Below are 27,162 nucleotides of genomic sequence, written 5' to 3'. Positions count from 1 at the left end.
GAGCTCCGGTGGCCCTTCGGGGTGTTTTCGATCCCCCGTCGGGGCCTGGTCGGCCCGGCCACGTGCGACTTCAAGGCTCATGGAACGGACCCCATTCCGTTTCTGCCCAAAATGCCATCACAAGTATCCGTATACGGATCACCATCTGGTCTGTAACTTGTGCTTGTCCCCCGAGCACAAGGAGGATACTTGTGAAGCCTGTTGAGCGTTTCGGTCGAGGAAGACGCTGAGAGACCGAAGAGCCAGGAGACTACAAATGGCGTCCACGCCGACAGGTCAAGATCGTTTCGAGGAGGAAGAAGGAGCTTTCTCCGTCCGCGAGTCGGATTCGGAAGAACTCGACGCCGAAGAAACAACCAAAACCGTGAGTAAGACGTCGAAAATCAAGACTCACGAGAAGTCTACAAAAGCCCAGGGGACGCCACCGCCAACAGGCCATGGCTTAACCCGAAAAATAGGTGACCCATCCAAGGCACCGAAAAAGGGCATGCTGGTGTCGAAGTCATCCGACTCCGGTCGAGATACCGCCACACAGCAACCTCGGAGCCGAGACGGCGGCTCCGAGAAACTTCGGCACAGAGACAGCGGCACCGAAGAATTTCGGCACTGAGACACGCCGAAAACAAAGAAGGTTTCTTCGGAGCCTAAAAACACTTCCGAAAAGGTTTCGGTTCCGAAACAGCCAGCCTCGTAGCCGAAAACTAGTTCCTATACAGAGGAACAAGGACTAACCTCCCAATTACATTGATTTGGAGAGGAGCTTCAATCTGCAGAGCCTGACTACACACAAAGAAGGCTTCATATTCATGAGGACACAGGGAAGATAACCACTCTTCCCCCAATCAAAATAAAAAGGAAACTTGCCTTTCAACAAAAGGACAAGCAACCACAGGCAAAGGTGGCAAAGAAAACAACCCCACCACCGTCTCCACCACCATCAATACATGCATCACCAGCAACAACTCCACCACTAATGCACTCACCAGCTCATACCACAATGAGTCAGGATGATCCCGATGCATGGGAGCTCTACGATGCTCCAGTGTCTGACAATAGCCCAGACTCTTATCCTACAAAACCGTCACCACCTGAGGACAGTACATCCTATACACAGTTGGTCGCAAGGGCAGCCGAGTTTCACAATGTGTCCTTACATTCGGAACCAATTGAGGATGACTTTCTCTTTAACACCCTATCCTCCACCCATAGCCAATATCAAAGCCTTCCCATGCTCCCAGGAATGCTAAGACATTCAAAACAAATTTTTCAGGATCCAGTTAAAGGCAGAGCCGTAACTCCAAGGGTGGAGAAAAAATATAAGCCACCGCCCACTGATCCAATATATATTACAACACAACTAACACCAGACTCAGTAGTTGTGGGGGCAGCTCGTAAGAGAGCCAACTCTCATACCTCAGGCGACGCACCACCTCCAGACAAGGAGAGCCGCAAATTTGATGCTGCAGGAAACATGGTTGCAGCACAAGCAGCAAATCAGTGGCGTATCGCCAATTCACAAGCACTTTTGGCAAGATACGACAGGGCTCATTGGGATGAAATGCAACATTTCATCGAACACTTACCCAAGGAGTTCCAAAAAAGAGCGCAACAGGTGGTGGAAGAGGGACAAAGTATCTCAAATAATCAGATACAGTCTTCCATGGATGCAGCAGACACAGCTGCAAGGACAATAAACACTGCAGTCACAATACGAAGGCACGCATGGCTGCGCACTTCTGGGTTCAAACCGGAAATCCAGCAGGCTGTGCTCAATATGCCGTTTAATGAACAGCAATTGTTTGGGCCGGAGGTAGACACTGCCATCGAAAAACTCAAGAAGGACACCGATACAGCCAAAGCCATGGGCGCACTCTACTCCCCGCAGAGCAGAGGCACATTTCGGAAAACACCTTTTAGGGGAGGGTTTCGAGGTCAACCCACAGAAACCACAACCTCACAAACAAGGCCTACCTACCAGGGTCAATACCAGAGGGGAGGTTTTCGGGGGCAATTTAGAGGGGGCCAATTCCCCAAAAATCGAGGGAAATTCCAAGGCCCCAAAACCCCTCAAAATAAACAGTGAGTCACAAGTCACCCACCCCCATCACATAACACCTGTGGGGGGAAGACTAAGCCAATTTTACAAACTTTGGGAGTAAATAACAACAGACACTTGGGTCTTAGCAATTATCAGGCATGGTTATTGCATAGAATTTCGCCAATTCCCTCCAAACGTCCCACCGAAAACACACAATATGTCAAAACAACATATAGATCTTCTAGGACTAGAAGTTCAAGCATTGCTACAAAAGAACGCAATAGAATTAGTACCAACTCAACAAAAAAACACAGGAGTTTACCCACTGTACTTTCTAATACCCAAAAAGGACAAAACTCTGAGACCAATACTAGATCTCAGAACACTAAATACCTACATAAAATCAGACCACTTTCACATGGTCACGTTACAAGACGTAATACCACTGCTCAAACAGCAAGACTACATGACAACATTAGATCTAAAAGATGCGTATTTCCATATACCAATACATCCTTCACACAGGAAATACCTAAGGTTCGTATTCCAAGGAATACATTACCAATTCAAAGTGTTGCCATTCGGAATAACAACTGCGCCAAGAGTTTTTACAAAATGCCTGGCAGTAGTAGCTGCACATATCAGAAGGCAGCAAATACATGTGTTCCCGTACTTAGACGACTGGCTAATCAAAACTAACACGCTAAAACAGTGTTCACAGCACACAAAATATGTCATACAAACCCTTCACAGGCTAGGTTTCTCCATCAACTACGCGAAGTCACACCTTCAGCCGTGTCAAACGCAGCAATACGTAGGAGCGACAATCAACACAGCAAAAGGGATTGCCACTCCAAGTCCACAACGGGTTCAAACATTTCACAAAGTAATACAGGCCATGTATCCAACACAAAAGATACAAGTCAGAATGGTAATGAAACTACTAGGCATGATGTCTTCATGCATAGCCATTGTCCCAAACGCAAGATTGCACATGCCTTACAACAGTGCCTAGCATCACAATGGTCACAAGCACAGGGTAAACTTCTAGATCTGGTGTTGATAGACCGCCAAACATACATCTCGCTTCTATGGTGGAACAGTACAAATTTAAACCGAGGGCGGCCTTTCCAAGACCCAGTGCCACAATACGTTATAACAACAGATGCTTCCATGACAGGGTGGGGAGCACACCTCAATCAACACAGCATCCAAGGACAATGGGACATACATCAGAGAGTTTCACATAAATCACTTGGAAATGTTAGCAGTATTTCTAGCGCTGAAAGCATTTCAACCCATAATAACCCAAAAATACATTCTTGTCAAAACAGACAACATGACAACAATGTATTATCTAAACAAACAAGGAGGGACACACTCGACACAGTTGTGCCTCCTAACACAGAAAATATGGCATTGGGCGATTCACAACCACATTCGCCTAATAGCACAATTTATTCCAGGGATTCAGAACCAGTTGGCAGACAATCTCTCTCGAGATCACCAACAAACCCACGAATGGGAAATTCACCCCCAAATACTAAACAATTACTTTCAAATTTGGGGAACACCTCAAATAGATCTATTTGCAACAAAGGAAAACTCAAAATGCCAAAACTTCGCATCCAGATACCCACAAGATCAATCCCAAGGCAATGCTCTATGGATGAACTGGTCAGGGATCTTTGCATACGCTTTTCCCCCTCTCCCTCTCCTTCCATATGTAGTAAACAGGTTGAGTCAAAACAAACTCAAACTCATACTAATAGCACCAACATGGGCAAGGCAACCTTGGTACACGACACTACTAGACCTGTCAGTAGTACGTCATGTCAAACTACCCAACAAACCAGATCTGTTAACACAACACAAACAACAGATCAGACATCCAAATCCAGCATCTTTGAATCTAGCAATTTGGCTCCTGAAATCCTAGAATTCGGACACTTGCACCTCACACAGGAATGTATGGAGGTCATAAAACAAGCTAGGAAGCCTACCACTAGACACTGCTACGCAAACAAGTGGAAAAGATTTGTGTATTACTGCCAGACTAATCAAATTCAGCCATTAACCGCATCTCCAAAAGATATAGTTGGATATTTACTACATTTGCAAAAATCAAATCTAGCTTTCTCTTCCATAAAAATACATCTCACCGCAATATCAGCTTACCTACAAATTACTCATTCAACTTCACTATTTAGAATACCAGTCATTAAAGCGTTTATGGAAGGCTTAAAGAGAATCATACCACCAAGGACACCACCTGTTCCTTCATGGAACCTCAACATTGTCTTAACAAGACTCATGGGTCCACCTTTCGAGCCCATGCATTCTTGTGAAATGCAATACTTAACGTGGAAAGTTGCATTTTTGATTGCCATCACATCTCTAAGAAGAGTGAGCGAGATTCAAGCATTTACCATACAAGAACCATTTATTCAGATACATAAAAATAAAGTAGTTCTAAGAACAAATCCAAAATTTTTACCAAAGGTTATCTCACCGTTCCACTTAAATCAAACAGTAGAATTACCAGTGTTCTTCCCACAACCAGATTCTGTAGCTGAAAGAGCACTACATACATTAGACATCAAAAGAGCACTAATGTACTACATTGACAGAACGAAACTAATTAGAAAAACAAAACAACTATTTATTGCCTTTCAAAAACCCCATACAGGAAATCTAATTTCAAAACAAGGCATTGCTAGGTGGATAGTTAAGTGTATTCAAACCTGCTATCTTAAAGCAAAAAGAGAGCTGCCTATTACACCAAAGGCACACTCAACCAGAAAGAAAGGGGCTACCATGGCCTTTCTAGGAAATATTCCAATGAACGAAATATGTAAGGCAGCAACATGGTCTATGCCTCATACATTTACCGAGCACTACTGTGTAGATGTGTTAACTGCACAACAAGCCACAGTAGGTCAGGCTGTACTAAGAACATTATTTCAAACTACTTCAACTCCTACAGGCTGAACCACCGCTTTTGGGGAGATAACTGCTTACTAGTCGGTGCACAGCATGTGTATCTGCAGCTACACATGCCATCGAATGGAAAATGTCACTTACCCAGTGTACATCTGTTCGTGGCATGAGTCGCTGCAGATTCACATGCGCCCACCCGCCTCCCCGGGAGCCTGTAGCCGTTTAGAAGTAGATCTTGAACATTTGTACATTTGTAAATATATTACTTTAACCTTTATTATGTACATACGTATTCATTCCATTGCATGGGCACTATTACTAATATACACAACTCCTACCTCACCCTCTGCGGGGAAAACAATCTAAGATGGAGTCGACGCCCATGCGCAATGGAATCGAAGTAGGAGGAGTCCCTCGGTCTCGTGACTCGAAAAGACTTCTTCGAAGAAAAACAACTTGTAACACTCCGAGCCCAACACCAGACGGCGGACTGTGCACAGCATGTGAATCTGCAGCGACTCATGCCACGAACAGATGTACACTGGGTAAGTGACATTTTCCATATATTTGCTTACTGTATTTTGATATATTACAATGGTTCAACTCATTTCCTTTTTTCTTTGCATTCTTCCGGGGAGGGTTAGGGGTTGTTACTGTAATGTATAGATATGCATTGGTGTGTGTGTTGTAGTGGGTGAGGGTCGGGGTGGGGGTTGGGATGTTGGTTGTGTGTGTCCCTGTGTTTTTCCTCCCCCCTCCCCTATGTCGTAGGTGCAATACTCACCGTGGTCTTCGCCGCCAGCGTTGATGATCCTCGTACAGGAGCAGGAAGACTATCGCAGGGAGAATATGGAGTTCCGGCTCCATGGTGCCCTCGTTCCTCGTGGAGTGTGTAGAGGTGAGCGTTTTCCCTTTGAAATGGCTGATTCCGCTGTGTTTTTATCCGCAGTGAATCTGCCCCGGAAAAGGTGGTGGATTGGTAGGTTGTGATACTGTGGGCAGTACATTGTCCTCCGCCTGTCTGTTGGCGGTGACCGCCGCGCTGTTTGTCTGTACCGCTGTGGCGGTCTGAGTGTTAAAGTGGCTGTCTTTGTTGGCGGTTTCCGCCACAGTCATAATTACAATTTTTTTACCGCCGGTCTGTTGGCGGTTTTACCGCCGCTTTAACACCGTCTGCCAGGGTTGTAATGACCACCATTGTGTTGTAGGTATGTGCACATTTGTATCTCAGCCATAACAATGTAGTCCAGCCACAAATTAGTATTCATTGACATATGTACACACATAACACACATGTGCCAGCATGTATGTGGACACAGTATAGCTACACGTGCACATATGCACAAGGTATGAACAATCGCATGCAGCAGACTCTTAGACAAACCTTTGGATTTGACATACCAATGTCACTGTAATGACATTACTGAATAGTCACCACATATATAATATTGTAGTACAGCCTATGTGACATGTTAAGTGAATCAGGGTGCACTCAAGGCCTACAATGCAAAAATCCACGCAATTCCATCATGTGCAAAAAAAAATGACTCAACCGCATTAACTCCACACTGCAACGTAAGTAAAATGACACCTGGGCCCTGAGCGGCAATCACATGTTCACACGCCTTTTAACACACCATGTTGAAAAATTAACGCATGACTGTTATGCATCAAAATGTTTCACGCATATGCGCATACCATAAAATTCCCCTAAGCTAAAAGACGCAGAGTCCCTGGACATCTATTGCACGTCCACAGGCAATTTGACGCACAAGGTGGGGAAAACGATGCATGACCGTCATGTGTCAAAAAAAGATGCATGACTGGAAACGTGACGCACATGCCCAGGAAGTGATGAAACAGGACATCCTGCCTGCAAACATGGTACAGTGAGTTCACGTTCACTTTCACTTCACAGTCTTATTGTCTGTGACTGTGTGAGGGTGTGTGGAGTGGGGTTGTAGGAGTTTTAGAGTGTTTGTAGTGTTTAGTGTGCTGTGTCCAGTAGGTGTTGTGTTTTATTTGTCTTTAAACTTGTCTTTTGTATTATAAGTGCACTGTTTCTGTCTCTGTATATTGGGGTGTTTGCCTGGGTTAGTATAGTTGTTGGGGTAGTTGGGTTAGGTGTTAGGAATATTTTTGTTTTGTTTTGGGTGAACTGCATTTGCAGTCTAGTATGTTTGGGAAAGGGATGATGGCACAGATGTTGACCGATAAACTGGGGGGTTTATATGGCTGGTTTAGCACTACCTCCCTATGATGCTGCAACTAGGTGGCCGTGTCATTCTTGGCTACCCCATAGAAGCAGGGAGGCTACGGTGGGGCAAGGTGCTCCACCACTTAAAACTGATCTTTGCTACAGAAGGAACGACCACCAACTTAAGTACCGCTGGGCAGACCTCATTACAAGGGAGCAGGATTTGCTGGATCATCTGGGCATTGAGATTGGTGGAGCAGTTGGTAAGTCTTCCATTTCCATACAAAGTACTTTCTTTTGCATGTGCATGGTAGTTGCAGATATGGTTGAGTGCTGCATGTAATGGTTGTGGATCTGGGCATGTCGTATGCTACCTGTATGAAGAGTCCCCGTGCAATCTTAGGCCTGCAATTCAAAGTACAATAATGAAGCTGATGCAGGGCAGATGTACCATTTTCCCTGCACAACCACTGCAAAGTGTTGTGATACATGCATAAGGCAACTCGGTAATGAGCAGCACCAAATGAGGTCTGCGTCATGCATCAGGTATGGAAGGGTGTCCCAAAACCTGTTTGGGAGGCAAATGTATGAGCCACTGAGAAAAACTAACAATTCCTTATTTCAATTTTTCATGCACTCTGAACAACTGCTGAGAGCAGGTTTGATATAGGGGCATATAAATGTATGGGATGGGCCTCCATGTACTCAGAAGAAGTTGTGATAATCTGTTGCAGCTCCTGCTGAGTACATCATTTACCTACACATAAATAGATGCAGTTGGGCTCCACCTGTGTCATACTGTGCCTTAATTTTCATTACGTGCACACATGGCGGGGGTAAGGGGTGCAATGAGGGCCACAAGGACTGTATTGATGCAATTGGTGCTGCACCACTGTTGTTCTATCAGCCCCTTTGTGCCATTGGCCAAGGCCATGTAAGGGAGCTTGACGATGCACTGGGTCCAGACTACTAGCACTTCCCTGTTCCTGTCCATCGTGTATCACATACACCCTATACTATGGGGGTCATTCTGACCCCGGCGGGCGGCGGGAGCCGCCCGCCTGGAGGGAACCACCAGAATACCGCTGCGCGGTCAAAAGACCGCCGCAGGTATTCTGGGTTTCCCACTGGGCTGGCGGGCGACCGCCAACAGGCCGCCCGCCAGCCCAGTGGGAAACACCCCTCCATGAGGATGCCGGCTCCGAATGGAGCCGGCGGAGTGGAGGATGTGCGACGGGTGCAGTAGCACCCGTCGCGAATTTCAGTGTCTGCTAAGCAGACACTGAAATTCAGGGTGGGGCCATCTTACGGGGGCCCCACGACACCCCATACCGCCATCCTGTTCCTGGCGGCCGAAGCCGCCAGGAACAGGATGGCGGTATGGGGGTCAGAATCCCCATGGCGGCGCAGCAAGCTGCGCCGCCATGGAGGATTCTACAGGGCAGCGGAAAACCGGCGGGAGACCGCCGGTTTTCCCTTTCTGGCCGCGGCTGAACCGCCGCGGTCAGAATACCCTGTGGAGCACCGCCAGCCTGTTGGCGGTGCTCCCGCCGACCACGGCCCCGGCGGTCCTTGACCGCCGGGGTCAGAATCACCCCCTATGTCTATTACCATACACATGTGCAGAGTCAGTTCCAAAGGCCTGCCGCTTATCACTGACAGTATGGGGCTGCCCTGCATCTGCTCCACCACTGGCACATTACTCAGTAACGTACACAAACAAATGCATCCATGGACCACAGATCAAGTGTTTCTGTGTTGAGGCATATGTCTATGTCCATGTTCTTATCTCTCCCTGGACAAATAATGGTATACCATGGCAACAATTGCTGGCCACACACTATTGGCAATACATCCATTATTTCAGTCAGTCAATGCGCATGTAGGTACAACTATCTTAACACAAGTAAACTCCCATAGCATTATTGATTGTGTGTGTGCCTTGTGATGGCACATACATATTACTTCACTGAAGGATGTTTCACAGCATTCCTCAACACCTTGAAATACCCACACAACCCCTGGGCAGTAGTTTGTCAGCTTGCTGTGACAATGAGGTAGATGTCTACAACATCTGAAGCAGGCTCACATGCTATGGGTGTCACAATGGGACAGCCACTGCAACAACCATTGCATGCCCCTCAGATGCAATATACTGTGTCAAGCAGTCTTATATGGTCCTATAGGTGTAGAGCTAACAGACACCTGAATGACAATGCCATGTATAAATGGTGCAGTGAGAAGCACCACAGGAGTGTCAGGGACAGTGATGGCTTGTAGGCGTGTGGGTCTACATTATCTGAGACTGTGTATGATTGACTGATCATAGATGTTTGTCAGTTGCTCTGATCTACCCCTAGAATGACTTACTCATTCAGTCTAACAAGTTGACAGTGAACAATGTCGTCCTTTAACTGATATGTACAAATTACACTAAGCAATGTTTTCCATTCATGTCTTGCAGGTGGACCTGCGCCCTACACCGTAGGTGAGGTTGCCTGATTTGAAGACCCCGATGCATCCAGTAAGTGTCATCTTGTGCGTCATGTGTGCTAATCCAGGGTCTGTTGTGAGTCAGTCTGAAGTGTGGAATGCTATGAAAGATGGTTTTGCCTGACCAATTATATGATATCATTGGAGAATGCATGATGACATCATGTATGTTGAACTGTTGTGCAAATGAGAATGGCTTGCTTGTAGTTCAAGGGGCAACGTGTGCTGGCATGGAATTGTGTGTAATAGGAATTGTAAGGACTGGCCACTTATTCATTGATGTCTACCATGATATGTCTCAGGGCAGCTGTTTATGTACATCGCATGCCTGTTGACAACCACTTTGTCACAGCACCATTGTCAGCACTGTGTGCCGCATATAGCTTATACTCAGTGACAAGACGGTACAGATGTGGGTTATATCTGCAGAGGTCTCTAGGGGGCTTATGTAGGAGACACATACACCACAGGTCCCTCAGTACCCTTCAGATATAATGAGTCTGTAGTACTGCAAGGAGCCATATTGTGCTGCACAACAGACAGTAGTGTACCCAATTAGTAGACAACTCAGCTCCAGATGGTTGTGGGAAAAGTCTATGATTCTTCCCACGTCATATCTCTGCAGTTTTCACAACATGGTCCTGCCACCATGATATTTGTGAGTGATGTAGTTCACATCACATATGCATATGATGTGAATGCTGTGTGCGTACCTGGTACTTTGATGATGTCTGACATGCATGTGCAAATGATGTACAATGCATCAGGATACTGTAGCAGCACCCAGTGCAGTACCATACTCACTATTGACCTAAGGGCACCCATGCAGCCACCATGTGTGTGCAGTTTAACACATGTAGCACAGCACAGCACAGGGGAAGGGCTTCAGTTGTGTAATGCGATGACAACTTTGAAGTGCAGCTCAGGTATTTGGCCAAACTTTCTGGGAACATTGCATCAGTTGTACATGTGGGCACATCATGGGCAATGGAATGCCCCCTTGGAACTTATGCTCAGGCCAGGTCTTACACCAAAACACAAGAATGTTGATTTACCAAACCTTAGAATAGCCGGTGGGAAGTTACCAGACCCTCTATCATATGGCCCCCCACCTTGCATCCATGATGACTGGGCAAGCGCTGATGTTTTACCAGGGGTGTTGAGGTGATTGACTGCATGCACATCCTCCCTTATACACAAGGACACAGGAAATCGAGACTTGTTGGGCCACATGATCCTCACAAGTTAGATGACACAAATGTTGATCATGGACAATTTTGTCCAATCTGCTCTGGGCCCTGATGGTTAACAATGGATTGCTGTCATCCCAGTGGCATGTACCTGATAGTGTTGATGGGTGGTAGGAAATAGTCATAGATGAGGAGTAAGTCTTTGTTGAGGAATGTATGTGTTATGTGCAGTTGCAGTCTACATCTACATAATATGTCTGTGCAACCTCCACCCAAAGCTGGTACTGATGCTTGCTTCTCCTCATATTTCAGCTGCCAATATGACACAAGACCAGAGACGAGCTTTCCACAGGAGGGCCGAACGCTACCGCAACATGATGGAAGTTGAGACAGGATACAGCTTAATGGGAAGGAGGTATCTCAGTGAGAAGGCATCAGGTGAATGGCGTGCATTTGCACATGGTGGACCTCCACAGCAGCAACACAAGGACACTAGAGCAAGGGGTGAAGGGATCACAGCCGGACCAAGGCCCTCCACGTCAGCTGCACCCAGTGCTTAATTTGTAAATATAAACGTGCCGGTGCCCAAAGCCCTCCTCTCTAACACACAGATCTTGCATTTAAATGTGCAAGCACGGAATAATGAGACAGCGTAATCCTGAAGCCATCTCGGGCCTTTTCAATCCATTTAAAGCCACTCCCAGCCCCTCAGCTCACTCTGGTAGCTTTCTGCTTTCTTCCATTGTGACGCTTTTTCGTTTTTCTCTTCTTCCATCATTCCCATTTGTGTCTTTTGCTCGCAGCAAATGCTTGAGACAGACGAATAAGCCCCGGCCCTCAAAAATAAGTGCTGGTGCTCAGCACCGGAAACAACAAGCACAAATTAAGCACTGGCTGCACCAGTCGTAAACCAGCCACTTGCTGCAGTTGTCCCTAGCCAGTTTGAATAAGACATGAGATGGGACATGGGCAAGATTTTGGCAAGACTTAAAAAACTGGAGGAGGAAAGTGCAGAGAACCTTAGGATGTTGAGTTACATAAAGAAGAAAATGAAGAAAAGCAGGAAATGAACTTTTTGTGTTGTACAACCTCCCAGTTCCTTCCCCTCCCTTTTACTGTTTTACATAGTTTTAGATTGGGTTTTAGATGGGTAGAATTAGGTTAGTGTAGGGTAGGCATAGGTTAGGTTAAGTATAGTGGGGAGTCTACATTTTTTTTTATTGTTGGTGGGTTGGGTGGGGGATGATGTGGGGGTATTTGTGTATTAAAAAATATATATAAAAATTTAACAAAATACAAAACAAATATAATTGTTTAGGCTAGAGGTTAGGTTCGTACATGTGTAGTCATAGTTTATGTTGTCCTACTTGTATCTTGTTTCTTAAGGGGGAGGTGGGGCCAATGTTTAGAGTGTGGTGTTAAATGTGTAAGATTAGTTTAGAATAGGTTAGATAGGTGTAGTTGTTAGCTACTTTTAGTTAGGATAGATTAGTTTAGGGTAGGGTTTAGGTAATCTTTTGGTATATGGTTTTACAATAAATCATGTTAATTTTAGCCTAATAATTTTGTAAATTGATTAAGTGTCTGAGAGTTCTCATGAGTGCACTGGCCAAGTTGGGGAATGGCCTAGGGTATGCTTACTGTCTTGATTTCTCAGGTTTTCCATTTGCATCCCCTATGACCAAGGAGCTGTCAGAATGGCTGCCAAATACCGTCTATTAGTGCATACATTTGCCATCTAGTGTTCCAGCCATTCACAATGTGTATGTATACTTTATCTTGGACAGGTGAATATAGTACTTCACCTATCATTAGTGGGGTCTTGCAATTTCATTGTTGCCAAGTGTGCTACATCTGACGACAGGCAAATTTGGAACTGTATCCTGGAACACTGACTGGTGGCCATCACTAATAAAGTGAGCTTTTCCTGTACCACACAAATACGTTGTACTGGTACTCCCATCTGTGTAAATTACCATAGAATTGGTTCAGAGCCATACATGCTGTATGTCTACTTCAAAGGACATCGGTTTAAAATCATATAGTATACTCAGTAAGTTGTTTGTAGGCGACAACACCACCATTCAGCATTCTCATGTTAGGAACCTAGTATGTGGCTTAGTGTCTGACAGTCATGCACTCATGTACTGATATTCTGTACACATTGACCTGGATTGACATAATGCTATCTTTTAGCTGAGTAGATGAATCACAGTAAACGTACAAATGCTACATGTGTACAAGGTGCTTTATATACAGGTTCAATTGTAATTGTGATTTCTATACAATATCCATTTCACAGACCCCAGGAGTGAACGTAAGATATATGTAGCACAATCGGAGTCCAGGGTTGAGGGACATGTCATGAGACATGGTTGGGAGTAGTGTGCATTAGTGAGGAGTTAAAAAAATTACCAATTGGTATGAAGGAAACAATGACAGCACATACCAGACAAATCAACTGTGGTTAGGTGAAGAGGGCACATGTCCTACTGTCACAAAACTGGCATGATCTTAAGCCCCGAACTAAGGAGAAACTGTCCATGTGGCACAGACTGATGCTACCGGGTGCTTTTCATTGTGAATGTTATTCCTTCCACATCTTCATCCTCTGATGTGTGTGGTGCCTCCTGTGTCATGGCTGATGCTGTTGTAGAGGTAGAGGGGGCACACACACTTCAGGGGATAGAGCTGTGGAGTCAAAGGTCCCGGCAACTGCCATTTGTTGCAACACATAAGGCATCGCTGCTGTTAGGAGGAACTGCTGATTTTTCAACACCGCAGCCACATCACAGTGGTTGGCAGCCATGTCTTCCCTGAAGGAGGCCACTTCCCGCTGTATGGACTCCAGGGCATTCTGCATGCTGCTGGCAGTTGTGGAGGGCATTTGTTGTAGCCTCAGCTTCATTACAGCAGCTATGTCTGCCAGAGACTGCTGGGGAGTGGGTTCTCTGACGGCAGCTGAGTTGTCCTTATTTGGGCTGAGGCACGTCCACACTCCCTCTAGGCTGGCTGCCATAGTCTCCATCCCCACCCACACCTGCTTGGCTAGCTCCCACTGGACTCCTACCACTGTCCTCTGAAAGCTGATCTCTGGATCCTCAGATTCCAGGGCTGTGTGAGTACTGGATGGTGGCATGTGTTGGTGGCTAGGTGGTTCATGTGGAGACCCCGCAACACTGTGTGTCCTCCCTGTGACTGGAGGTGGTGTGTGGAGTGTTCCTAGGACATACTGGAGAGTCTGTTCATTGATGGTTGGCAGCTGGTCATCCATGTCATCTGCAAAATCCAGGACAGGCAGGTCGGTAGGAGGTAAGCCATCATCCACTGCAATGAGATTGTATAAAATCAATATTCAGTTGTATTGGCTGTTGACATGGGACATCATGTATTTGCCACTGGAGGCTTAGTGACATGTCACTGACCCAAGGTTGTGGTTGTACTTATGTGTAGCATTGTGCATCACACATGGGTCAAGCTCACTAGTAAAAGAAAATGACGGAACGCAACGCTGTGACAAAAGTGGCAGTGCCCCGCTGCATCATTTTCACAACGCAGGAATGCATCATATTTATTTGTCAATGGTGCACCCCTGAGTTGTCGCCTGCGCTGGCACTAAATTCAGCTGGCTAGCACCAACACAGCCATCCTTGCACCATCATGCAAGCATGTCTGCGTTGAAAGGTTTGATTGTTTATGTGTGGGAAGGTGTCCCTTCCTTCACATACACAATCACTAATGGTGATTTGCCACTTCTGTGTGTGCGGCAGAGTGCAGAACACACAGAAGTGCCAAAGCGTCATTTTTAAATGATTTTTATGTGCAGAAAGTGACACCTTCCCGCACATTGACGATCATGTCTGCCATTTTGTTCTTTCTATGTGTGCTGCAGAATGCGGCATACATAGAAAAAGCAAAATACGAGGAGGAATAAAAGTATACCTCCTTGTTGTGCCTTGCTAAAGCCACCACTGTGGTGACGTTGGATTTTGGCGCTACCTTAGGTTTACTAAAACTCATAAATCTGAGGCAGCGTCAAAATGCAATGGGTGTTGCTGTGGCTTGCCCACAGCAACACCCATTGCACACCACTTCCACACAAAAAGTGGCTTAACGCCACCTTGTAAATACGGCGCAGGGCATTGTGTCACCTGGGCATCACAGAAAGTGATGCTCCGGTGGCGCTAGGTGCTCACAAATATGCCCGTAGGTACTTTGGGGCATATGTAGGTGCCCAAGTGCCACTTGAGTGTAACTTTTGGTCAGGATCAGGTGGCACAATGCTCTGCCCCCTATGTTCTTTTTGTGCCTTGGCGCCATGTTGTATATATGGCCCCTGCACACCCAGCACTTTGCGTGGAAGGTGTGTGCAATGGGTGCATTTTGACACTGCCTCAGATTTTGGACTATTTGGACACCGAACGCTAGGCCAATATCTGACACCAGCCCAAGGGTGGGTTTAGCATGGCAAAATCTGGGAGTATTGCTTTCATTTCTAATGGATTTTTGCTTTCATTGTATGTGCAGCATTCTGCTGCACACAGAATAAGAGCAAATCGATGTTCCTTCCTGCACATAAACGTTCTCCCCCTCAACGCAGCCGTCCTTGCACTATGGTGCAAGGGTGGCTGCATTGGCGCACCACATCTGATTTCTTCTTGTGCAGGGGGGCACACAGGGGTGCGCTGTATTCTTACGTATATGGCACATCCCTGCATTTTTAAAATGACGGTGCGTGATGCTGCCTAATTTTTTACAGCAGCATGCACCATTATTTTCTGTTTGATCTAGTCCTCTATTCAAATGGTGAGATTGCAGCCACTTGTACAGCTGCACACATGATGTTCACATACATGCACTATGTGTTCTATGCATTTTATTTTGTGGCCATTCCCATATGACGCACATGGCTGTGTGTGTGTTGTTGTGGATACACCCTGTATGGGTTGTGTTCCACAGGTTGCAAGCTTTAGGGCAGATTTTTTCTCATTTGGCATGGCTCAGGGCAGCTGCAAGATGAGTTGCAGTACACTTCAGCAGTTTAGATACACAGTGATGTGACATATTTACTTAAATACAGTATAGCCCTGCAATTCCCCCTGTGCCTACACATATTTGTGCTCTCTGCACCAACACAGGACTTTGTTGCAGCATGATTACGGGGTGCCTGCCTTGAAGTCATGATTTGTTCATGTGCAGGGAGGTGTCCCTTCTTGCACATGTACAAGCTATTTTTGCTGAGATGGCATTTCAATGTGTGCTGCAGGATGCAGCACACATGAGTAAAGGCAATGAGTAAGGGAAGCATTCTGGTCAGAGACACCACCCCTGGGATGGTACTGACTTTCGTCCTAGTCTCTGATTTCTACGGTGTGTTGGTACATAGGCTTTGACTATATGCAATGGGTGTTGTAATGGCATAGCCACAGTCACACTATTTGCACATGCCTACCAGGCAATCTGGTGCATATTTACATGATGGAGTATAGCCATAGTGAGTGGCCTATGTTGACGTTGTGTATATGTTGGAGTGCATGCACAACCAAAGCGTCAGTACATGTGTAGCTTGGGTGGTGATGGTGCCTCTGGATTCAGGGCCTATGTGTCTTGATGCAACCCTTTAGCATGCATTGAGTGTGTTATATGTACCTCCCCCTTCTGCGACTAGTGGAGTTCCAGATATCCCCCCCTGCAACGTCCCCTGCATTTGTGGTGGTTCCTGGTAGTCTGGCTGTCCTGCGATTCCACTGACCAGCTCCTCCGGCATGACCGCTGCCATCATCTCCTCCAGGTCATCCAGATCCTCCTGTGGTGTGGGACTTCCACCTCCAGTCTGCAGTGATGCCTTACGGTTCCTAGGGAGTTTCTCCTTAGTCCTACGCTTGCAATCATGCCAGCGCTTCTTGACCTCAGTGACAGTCCTCTTGACCTTTGCAACATTGTTGATTTTGTCCACTATTTGCTACCTTATTGCGCTCTCCTACCAACTGGCAATTTGGAGGTGACGAAGAGCTGGTGTTGGTGCTCCATCACCTCTCTACCAGGCTGTCATCCTCCTCCTTGCTAAGACAACACTTGCGCTCTCTCTTCTCCTTCTCCTGTGACTTTTCTGGACCCTCCCGGCTGGTACTTGGGTGTTTGGGGTCTCCCTTTGGTGTCTCCTGGCCTGATGATTCCATCTTTTTTTGCAATTGCACTCTTTCCTGCTTTTGCATTTTGTTTTGACGCTAATGCGGTGTAAAAATGGCACTACCCTTTTACGACATGTTTACATGCCGCAAAATGGTGTAACACCACTTTTTCAGCATTAGTGTAATTTATCCTAACTTCATGTCGCAAATGTTGGTGTCTTTTTTCACGCTAACCTTTCCTTAGCGCCATTTTACGTAATTTCATAAATTTGGCTCTAGGATGGCGCTAAGGAATGTTGCTAAGGAATGTCGCTAGCTTGCATTAAAAAACATGACGCACAATTGCGTTAGCGCAGTTGTATGCCCCTTGGTGTCTTGTTGGTGAGGGTGAGAATGAGTTGTGTGTTGTCAGCGTAGTAGAGGATGTTGATATTGTGAAAGTGGATGATGCTGGCTTGAGGGATCATATATGCGTTGAAGAGGTTTGGGCTCAGGGAGCATCCTTATGGAATTCTGCAGATGAGATTGCGGGTGTCAAGGTGTACGGTGTCGGGCTGACTGACTAGATTCATCGGTGTTGTGTCCTTGGATTTCTGTGGATGAGGATGGAGTTGGAGGCTGTGTCAAATGCTGCAAAGAGGTGCAGTAGTTTAGAGAGCATTGAAGGGTCCGCAGAGGGTTTCTTCAGCAGTGAGAGTACAGTTGCATGTTTCCAAGCATTTGGAAAGGCTGTGGAAGAGGTGGATGTATTCAGAATGGGGTGTGAGCATGGCGCTGATAAGTAGCAGTTCTCTGGAGAAGGCTTGGTGGGGGCAGGGGTCCAATGGGCCCCTGAGTGGATGGACTTCATGGTGGCCTGGGTTTCTACTTGGATGATGCCAGGCCATGTGGTTATCATTAATTCTTGGATAAGCTCAGGAGGTGTTTGGTGAGGTCTGTCAGGTACGATTGTGGGCTGAAGTTGCTGTAAATGGTGGTGATTTTGTTGCTGAAGAATTGAGAGAAATTGTTGCAGAAGTCCTGCGAGGGAGTGATCGAGTTGGAGATGAACAATGGTGAGGTGGAATCTTTCACAATATTCAACATTTCTTTGCCCCAGTTGGTGCTGGCATTGATGAATTCCGCTGGAGCAGAACATTTTGTGATCCATATCATTTGGTGGTAGCATCTCAGGGTGGATTTGAACGTGCTTCTTTCTGCATTGTCCTGACTCGGTCTCCATTTGTGCTCCAATTGTTTGCAGTGGCATTTCATGAGTTCCTCTGTGTACCAACTTACCTGGGGTCTGTATCTTATATTGTTGTGCTTGGGGGGCAGGGAGACAGCCAAGGAGATGATCCCTTTGTTACATTTCTTGATGGCTTTGGGGAGGCTGTTGCTGTGTTTGGGTCAGTGGGTGTTGAGAGTGGTGTTCCGGTTTTTGTCAGTGATGCTGTTCCAGTTTTGGCAGGCCGGTCTGGCGGTGGTGCGTGTGGGTTTGACCGGGACAGGGATGCTGAACTTGATGAGGGCATGGCCTGTCCAGGGAAGAGGTGTGGGCTCATTGATGCGCATGTTACCTAAGTTGATGAAAACAAAGTCCAGGAGTTGTCCGGTGAGACAGGTAGATCACTTCACCGGTTGGGTGAGGTCCCTCCTTCCAAAGTCTTTAATGAGTGCTCTTGAGTTGGGGTAGGCATGGTCTTACAGGTGAAAGTTCAAGTCTCCAGGTAGGATGTGATTGCTAGCATGAAGGGTGAGTAATGTGACAAAGTCTGTGATGGTGTCAGTGAAGTTGATGTGGAGCTTGAATGACAGGTGTTTCATATTTAAGGATGACGTGCCCATCGAATTGGTACAGCTGATGTTGTTCTTGTGGACAATTGCAATTTTGCCTCTGGGCTTGTGAAGCTTGTCTCACCGGGCAGTGTTGTAGTCAGGGGAAATGGCTGTGGTGATGTCAGGTGCCGATGCAGGCTTCAGCAAGCTTTCTGTGAGAAAAAGTAGGTCAGGAGCATTAATAGGCAGCAGTTCCAAGAGCTCTCTGGTGTGTTTGGTGAGAGAGCAGGTGTTGCGGTGCATGAATGCGAGGGTGGAGTGTTGTGTGCGTGGTTGCAGGACTGTGCGAGTGTCAGAGGGTGGGTTGTTTGGTGCTGTCCGTGTAGTGAATGTTGGGTGTGGATAAGTGTATTAAAACTTGTAGGAAGCACAGGACAATGCTCCCTCCATACTGTGTTTGGCGAGGCAGCAGCGGGTAAAGCAGAGGCCAGGGCTGACTATTTGGAGGTACACAGCATGGTAGCAGCAGGAGTGGGGAGCACCAGGGTTCCTGGTGCACGGTGCGGTCTAAGCATGTACAGATGCAGACAGGCTTTCCTTTGGTGCACCTGTGGCATGCCAGCAGCACAACCGCTATGCGCATCCACTGTGCGTCCACTCTGTGGCAGCCATTAAGTAAGTCTCTGAAGGGTAGAGGAGTGATGTCTCTTCAGGTGCAGATAGATGATGGTAAATCTAATGATGTCATTTTGTGTGCAGATGAATGAGGGGAAATCTAGTGATATCACTTCCTGTGCAGATGGATGATGGAAATGACTCCTCTTGCTTGGCGTCCTCTTTTTAAGATAGTTTTGGGTGGAAACCAGTGATGTCACTTCCTGTGCAGATGGATGATGGGAAATCCAGTGATGTCACTTCCTGTCTAGATGGAGGATGGGAAATCTTGTGATGTTACTCTTTTCACGCTTCTGAAACTCTGTACTCTTTTCACCATATTAAAAAATCCCAATTAGAGATGTGAACACTGTGAAATCTGAATAATGCAAGTCTGTGCGTCCAACCGCCCAGACAGATATCTGAAAGAAACTGATTTCGAAGTGCAGGGGTAGTACTTTTATGTGGCCCTGACATCTTGTCCATGGTGGTACAGACTTGAAGCATCACAACACCTCCTACTGGTGCGCTAGGAAATTGCTGAGAACAATCTCTGGATTCAATCTAGCACCTGGGGGTGATCACAAGGTGAGGAATCTGAGGCAAGATAGCGTATCCACCAGAAACAGCATTACTGAAGGTAAGTGAGATATTCTTCTGGTGAATTTGCTATTTTACCATAGATTCATCATGGCCCACCTGCCTCCCTCTTCTAGGGAGTGGTCTCTTTTTATCATTTATAAATGTCTCAAATTAGGGATCTGCATGCTGGTATCTCCAGGCTCTGAATCCGAAGGCGCGGAAAGAGTCAAGGAAGAAACTGACTGGTGCTTCAGGATGCCACTTATATGTGGCTCAGATCCAATATTGCCAGGTCAAAATGAAGTCAGTCTAGACCTGCACGGCATGCAGGAGCACTAGTATATGAAGTTTCCAGATCCAGTCTAGCACCTGAGAAATATTCTAGACGTATGGAATCTGCGGTTAGATACAGTATCCACCGGAAGTTAAGTAACTTGTTTTTTCATACTTTAGTTGCCCTTTTGAGTTTGTTTTCATTGAAACGTTTAATTAAATTGTCTGTTATCTTATATATTATTTCTCGTTTTTTGTGTTTTCTTTTTACTTTTCAGAGATGAGCGAGAAAGATATTTCCATTTTAGTTTTGACACTGGGTATGGAATTTAATTTTTTCCTTTCCTTTGCTTGATTTTATTATTTAAAGTTACATGTTCATTTGATTTTGAGTTTTGGGATTGAACTGTTTTCAGTGATTGTTTAAAAGAGACAGATTTTGCACCATTGTGCATTCAGTTAGGGACTCCTACTCCTGTCACCTTTCAGTGAGCATTATGTCGAAATTATACACCGTTACAGGGCTTATTTATTATTTCCTGTTGCACAGCCCTTTTCCCCCTTAAAGATTATAGAGGCAAAAAACACAAGCACATAAAATAAAAGCATAGATAAAACCAACCTCTGTAGTTTATCCCATAATCCCATATATTTTTCTAACACTTACATTTTGTTAGGATTTTAATGTTCAACATTTCCAGTGTAGAGTGATTTGAGAATTCAGTGCTTCATTTTACTTTGATTGGAAGATCCAATACTACCACTTTATCAGTATTTGAAATTCCAAAACTTTCCATCGATTGTGATTTGAAATCAAACAAACTTACATTGTTAAAAAATCGTCATATTTATATTTCAATCAGGTTATTATTAAAAGTATAACTTCAGTTCTAGATATAGAATCATAGCCTGTAATAAGGTTAGTGTTAGTTCTATGATTTCAATAAGATATTTTAACAAACAAAAAGTGGGTTAAGGATTAGAGTTAGTAATCATTTGTCATGAAAAAAAAGCATTTGATTTTAGGACAGCGTCACTGTTAATATTAAAATGATAGATTCAGATTTTAATTAAGCGCTATCTTCATTCAGCTAAACAATGGTTGGGACAAGGGTTATTTTTATATATAACAAAATTAATTTGTACTTCAATTAAGATAAGAGAAGCAGTTAGCATTACAGAAACATTTAGGGGTAGGGAGAGGGAATAATTGAACATAGCATGAAGTAACAGTGAAAAAAATTAATTCCCTTTCAATATTATGGATACGTGGGCAAAGTAAATGTAGGACAAATTGAAGGAGAGGAAGTAAATGTTATCAAAATAAGCATATGCATCTCAAAGCTGGATATGGATTTATTGTAGTTCAGATGATTTTGAGACAGATGATCTAATTTATATGTTGGCAGTAAGCATACACTGTCACAACGGAGTATGCTTACTATCAACATAATGGTCCGTCTACTAAATTTAGATGCAGGCGGACCTTTGGTTTGATCACAGCAGAGACTACTCTTTCTCCGCCGTGATTAAACCCCTCCAACGGCCCTGTGGAGTAAGGGCTGTCTGAGGGAGACCTCTAATTCGCGCACCCAATTTAGACAGGCGGAAATAGAGGTCAGTTTTTACTGCCTGTCACCTCCCAAGAAAACCCCGGCAGTAAGGGGCAGTGAACACTGCCAAATGTTCCCCTCAACATGGCAGGCCATTCCTGTGGCGAGCATTTAATTTTTTTATTTAAAAAAGAAAGTCCCCCTTTGGGATTTTCTTTTTGACAAATAAAGACATAACAGTTTGGTGCACGGATCCATCAAGTTGATGAAGCCATGCACCAAACTGCAAAAAGCTTTGACAGGAAACATTGTGACAGCGGTTCCTGGCAATTCTTAAGGAAATGACTTCCTGCTTGGTGGTCATTTCTAAATGTGGTGGGCGGTACCTCCATCCTGGTGACAGAGTAATTTACTCCATCTCCCTAGCAGAGAAACAGGCTAAATCAGATAAGTCTGATGCAGAGTCTAGACACAACTTAGAACACGTTAACTGTCTATCCATCAAATCCACACACCCATCAGTCCTCCCAACCAATCATCTAAATACATCTGTCAAGCTATTTACCCTTCTGACCAGCCATCTAACCAGTCCTTTAGCCATTTGTCCATCCACCTATGTATGCCTACCCTCTTCCACCTCTCCTACCATCTAACCCTTCTTCCCTTCCTCTGGCTCCCTCAAAGCTGGCATCTTCTGATATCTTTATCCTGCCTCCCACCCTATACCAATGTGATGCAGTTCCCCACTTCTTTTAATTTTATTCTAGGGTGCTACAGATACATTTATCTCAGAGAAGGTGAGCTCATTCTTCTGAAGGGCCCAGACCATCTGTTCTCCAGCTGCCTTTGGCATATCCAGGCCCCCAAGGGACGCATGGTGAAACTGCGCCTGGAGTGGAAGCGGTCCGACTGCAGGGACCGTCTGGCGATGTATGATTCACCTGCCCCACTGGAAAGCCACCTCATCACCTCGTGAGTACCCCCTATTCAGGTAGGAATTTGGGGAATGAAACTGTGGGGAATCATCTTTGCAGTAGTGAGGAAGTGAGGAGATGATGGAACACAATAATCACTCATAGATGGGGAGCGAAGACCCCTGCAGATCAGCTATGGGTTTAAAAATAAGAATTTAATCAGGAGATGGGGGAAGATCTAGGGATCTTCTTTGCATTGAATAGTTGGGTGGAAGATATTGTTAATAGTGTCCCTAGAGTTCTTCTTTGGCTGAAACTTGGGCATCATCATCAAGGGACACTTGTGAGTAAAATCTGGACAAGAGCAGCTTTTACCCTTGAAGTAGCTGTCGGGAGTTGTGAGGATGTGACCTGTGAGGAGAACACAACTGTCTTGCTCACCTAACACCAAGAACATTCACCCGTAATTCATTGCAGATGATACATTCAACCCGAAGATAGATACTCATACCACAACTTCACAACCCTTATAAGATTCCTGTGACAAAATTCACATGCCTGTCAAGAGTCAGGCTGGGGTACCAAATGTACTGCTGTGCCATGATAATAGTATTTTGTGTGCTGTTCATATGTCCAGAACACACAATTTCCAATTAAAGGGTTTACAAGAATGAGTAGCTATCATCTAAAAAGATTTGGTGCTTTGCAGTAGGGAGGAAGCTCAGCAGAATAAGGGGCTGTTGTGTATGTTGTCTAAGTAGAAACTAACACTTATGCCAAATAGAACTGCGCTCACAAAGAGTATGATGGTGTGTTCAACTTAAGATGTCTTTCCTGTCAGAAAACGTTATTGCACCCCTCTTCATATGAGCTATTTCTATTTGTGTGCCTCTGTTTTTCTGTGGCCCCCTCTCTAGATCAGGAATAAAAACATGAACAATGATTGAGTAGTATACAGACATAAAGTGATAACATACAATTGTATGTTATATGAAGATGTGATTTCTTTGCACCATGGAATAGACCTTGTGTTTGGGCTTAATTTTGGGGCTAAACTGTATGTTCCTCAACAGAAATTGGCAAAAGAACTGTTGTGGTTTTTAAAGATTATAGCTACACACGTTTTCTGATTTTAATGTTGGCCACCCCAAAACAAACACTAGCGTTTTAGCAACTAGGAAACACCCCCTCTGTATGTGAAGTGTAAAATATGTATCCCTTTCACATTTGAAAACGTACAAGATTACAGTTGCATGTAAACTATGTGACTGAGCACTAAACATCTCTAAACATAAATCTATTTTTTCAAACCAGTCTACTTGGTGATTGTGTGTAGACTAACTACCAGAGACACTTACTTTCCCACAACCTTATTCTGTATATGTTCATGACCCATTTCAGGTGTTAATCAATCTTCAAAACCAGAATGAAAAGATCTGCCTTTCGGTGCTGCTCATTTGAGCTAAAATCAGTCACTGCTCCCCTAAGTTGGCTGACTCTGTTTCTCCTGTTACGGTTTGGGAACACAATGTTAAACTTCTCCACTTCCTGGGGGAGAAGGTGAGCCTGCCAACCAAGAGTGATTTGAATCTTAGTTGACTGTTTTTCGAAGAGAGCATTCCCCCCACAGTTGCTGTGGAAAGAATAACTGATCAAACATTAAAAATTCTTCTTCGTAAGAGAGGACCAAACACTGAACACATAGAGGGACAACCTTTTCCTTTCAAGACTCGTTACATTGGAAGTAAATTTCAAGTTGGAAGGTTAAATAAAACATTGTAGATTTCCTCTCAGGAAATGTTGATAACAAGTCTCATGCATCCTCTTTAAGCTGCTATGGTGGAGACTGCATACCAGGGATCTCGCTTATGGCAAAATGGTTCTCACGTGCCTTTGAAATTGTACAGACTCTGAAACATTTTGAAAAAACCATTGGGATTCTCACTTAAATATAAATGTAAATGTGTAATAAATACCATGAGAGTGAAGACCATGAGGTTGAAGATTGTTCTGAAGATCATCAGATGGGAGAATATGATGAGTGTGAGGGCTTTCTTCAGTATCAATGGATAATAGAAAATCGTGAGAACCCTTAACATGCAAGATGATTGTTAGCCTGAAGGAACTCCTGATGACTGATCGAAGAACATGAATAGGAGGACCTCCTTATGATCAACCGCTAGGAGAAGATCATGTGCTTGCAGTCTGTCTTTTAAACTGATAAATAGGTGAAGGTCTTTAGAATCAAAAGAGTAAGAATCCTAAGAGACTACATTGTGAATAATTCTCAGATGTGAAAAATAAAGGTTCCTCAAGATACTTCCTCACATTGGAAAAGTGAGATAAAGCCCCCAGGGAGATTTTTTCAAATTCCAGGTAACCTCTGAAGCAACAGATAAGTGTAGAGTGCGGTTGACGTTTGAGAAAGAAAGAGGGAATTCCAGGTGAATCCCCTTTAATTGACTGTTTATTTGAGATTTTCTTCTGGGTGCACGGAGTTTAGCCAGGTTGTCCGCAAAAAGATAGATTACTTTCCACCCTCATAGACTAACACTATTTCTCTTTCCATTCTTGTACTCATCACTAGACTAGCTTCATCACTCCACCGACTAGTGACTTCTTTCTTTGCCTTTGCTGTTCCACTTCTCACATTCTCCTGTTTCACTAAACACCTTTTGCTCCTTCCAGACACTATGGATGCAGCCGTCAGGAACCGGTGATGGAGGTCCTATCCTCTGGTGATGTGCTATCTGTACTATGGAAGCAGGCGATGTACAGTTACTATGACCCCTTCACTCTCTCTGCGCAGGCTGTCCCTTTCCAAGGTGAGAAAGAGGAAGGCAGCTCCATATGCAGTGACATTGAAATCAGCACTAATATCAAGATGTTACCCACCAACATTTAGTGCAGAGCCGATTAGGGGCCTGATTTATGAAACTTTATTACCGCCTTTGCGTAATTGTTTGATGCAAAAGCGGCGCAAACTTAAAAAATATAATGATAATTATAAAAATGACGCAGAGGCGGCACTAACGTTTCATAAATCAGGTCCTAGATGTGTAAAAGCATCACACCAAAATAGATAACCCATTCCAGAGCCTGGTACCCTACTTATGCTCACATCCCATTTACTCCCAGCTACTGTTTATGCTGTATTTCACAGCAACTCTTCACTATCTCAAATCACTCTGTGCTGCATCCCAATCTAGGGAAAGAAAAAAGTGATGGGTTGAAGGCTTGAATTAACCTCTGCCACTGATAATTACTAGGGCCACCATCCGAGTCCAACATCTTTTTACCCATCATGCCACCTCAGCAGGAACCACCTATATGCAAATTAGACTTGGCCTTGCTCCAATAGGAACAGTCCATCCAGAACTGTCAGGCCAGGTTCAACTTGAAAGGGAACAGAAGCAATCCCTATACTAGTTTTGGCCTGTTTTGGCCTTATCAGTAGTGTAGCTTAAATTCTGGCACAGCAAACACAGGACCCAAGTCTGGGGATAACCGTCATGCTTAGAAAATTGCACTGAGGAATAAAAAAAAAGTAATGGGTGGATTGCTTGAATTAATCTCAGACACCGGTAAATATTCTGGGCTGCAATCCATGACATTGTGTTTTTGCTCACCAGTTCACCTCAGACAGGAACCAGTGATATGCAAATCGCCCTTTGTCCTGCTCCAAAAGTAACAGTCCAGCCCGAAGTGCCAGGCCAAATCCCAGTCTACCACATTCTCACTATATCCTTTGTTTTACTATAAGGCAGGCATCATAAGATAACACAATAACTCCACACCCTGAGCTCTGCAATAGACACGCTGTAGGTTCCTGACTTTTGTACTGTGAAATTATGCAGAAAGCTCTAGGGATTTGCATTAATAAAGTAAAGGGAACTTTCCCCAGGTGTTTAAGGCCCCATTGTAGTGATCATCCTGAGATCGGCATCAGTAGCAGTTGCATTGTCAGATATTTTTAGAAATTCAGAGCTCCATATTATGTTGGTTAGAGCCCACCATTTCCTAAACTATATAACATGTACAGAATGAGGCTGACTGGTGGTTAGGGGTCCTTTAGGAAAACCAAGAGATACTGGCATTATATTCCAAGATGAGTTCCCTTGGACGGGTTCCTTAGTGGGAATACTGTGTCTTCTGTATTTCAATATCTCAGTTTCTCTTTTCCGCTTAGCATGTGAAGAGATGCTGGTGCTGAAACCAGGACTGGAGCTTCAGGGTAATATCAGCACTCCTTACTACCCGAGCTACTACTCCCCAACAACCAATTGCAGCTGGCACATAACGGTGAGTCCTCCACTGCATTAGTTGCTGTTATTTACCACTTCTTAGCTTGTTATAGTGATCTAGGGATAAAACAGGCCTTACCTGTGCACTTGCAGGTGAAGGTGACGGTTAGAATATGAGTGGAAGAGCTTCTTCTA

The 27,162-nt window shown here is 44.8% G+C and overlaps 1 protein-coding gene across 1 annotated transcript in view; it reads left to right on the top strand.

Moving 5' to 3' along the window:
• The window catches only part of TMPRSS6 (transmembrane serine protease 6), a 172,840-nt gene that overhangs the window by 64,637 nt on the left and 81,041 nt on the right, over positions 1–27,162 (top strand). The window contains exons 6-9 of the mRNA XM_069231360.1: positions 20,535–20,576; positions 22,577–22,781; positions 25,412–25,548; positions 26,913–27,025. Coding sequence (XP_069087461.1) covers positions 20,535–20,576; positions 22,577–22,781; positions 25,412–25,548; positions 26,913–27,025 — 497 coding nt within the window. The remainder of the gene's footprint in view (positions 1–20,534; positions 20,577–22,576; positions 22,782–25,411; positions 25,549–26,912; positions 27,026–27,162) is intronic.

Source organism: Pleurodeles waltl, chromosome 4_2 (genome assembly GCF_031143425.1).
Source record: "Pleurodeles waltl isolate 20211129_DDA chromosome 4_2, aPleWal1.hap1.20221129, whole genome shotgun sequence".
Lineage (NCBI taxonomy): Eukaryota > Metazoa > Chordata > Amphibia > Caudata > Salamandridae > Pleurodeles > Pleurodeles waltl.
This window is presented reverse-complemented; position numbering and strand designations above follow the sequence as displayed.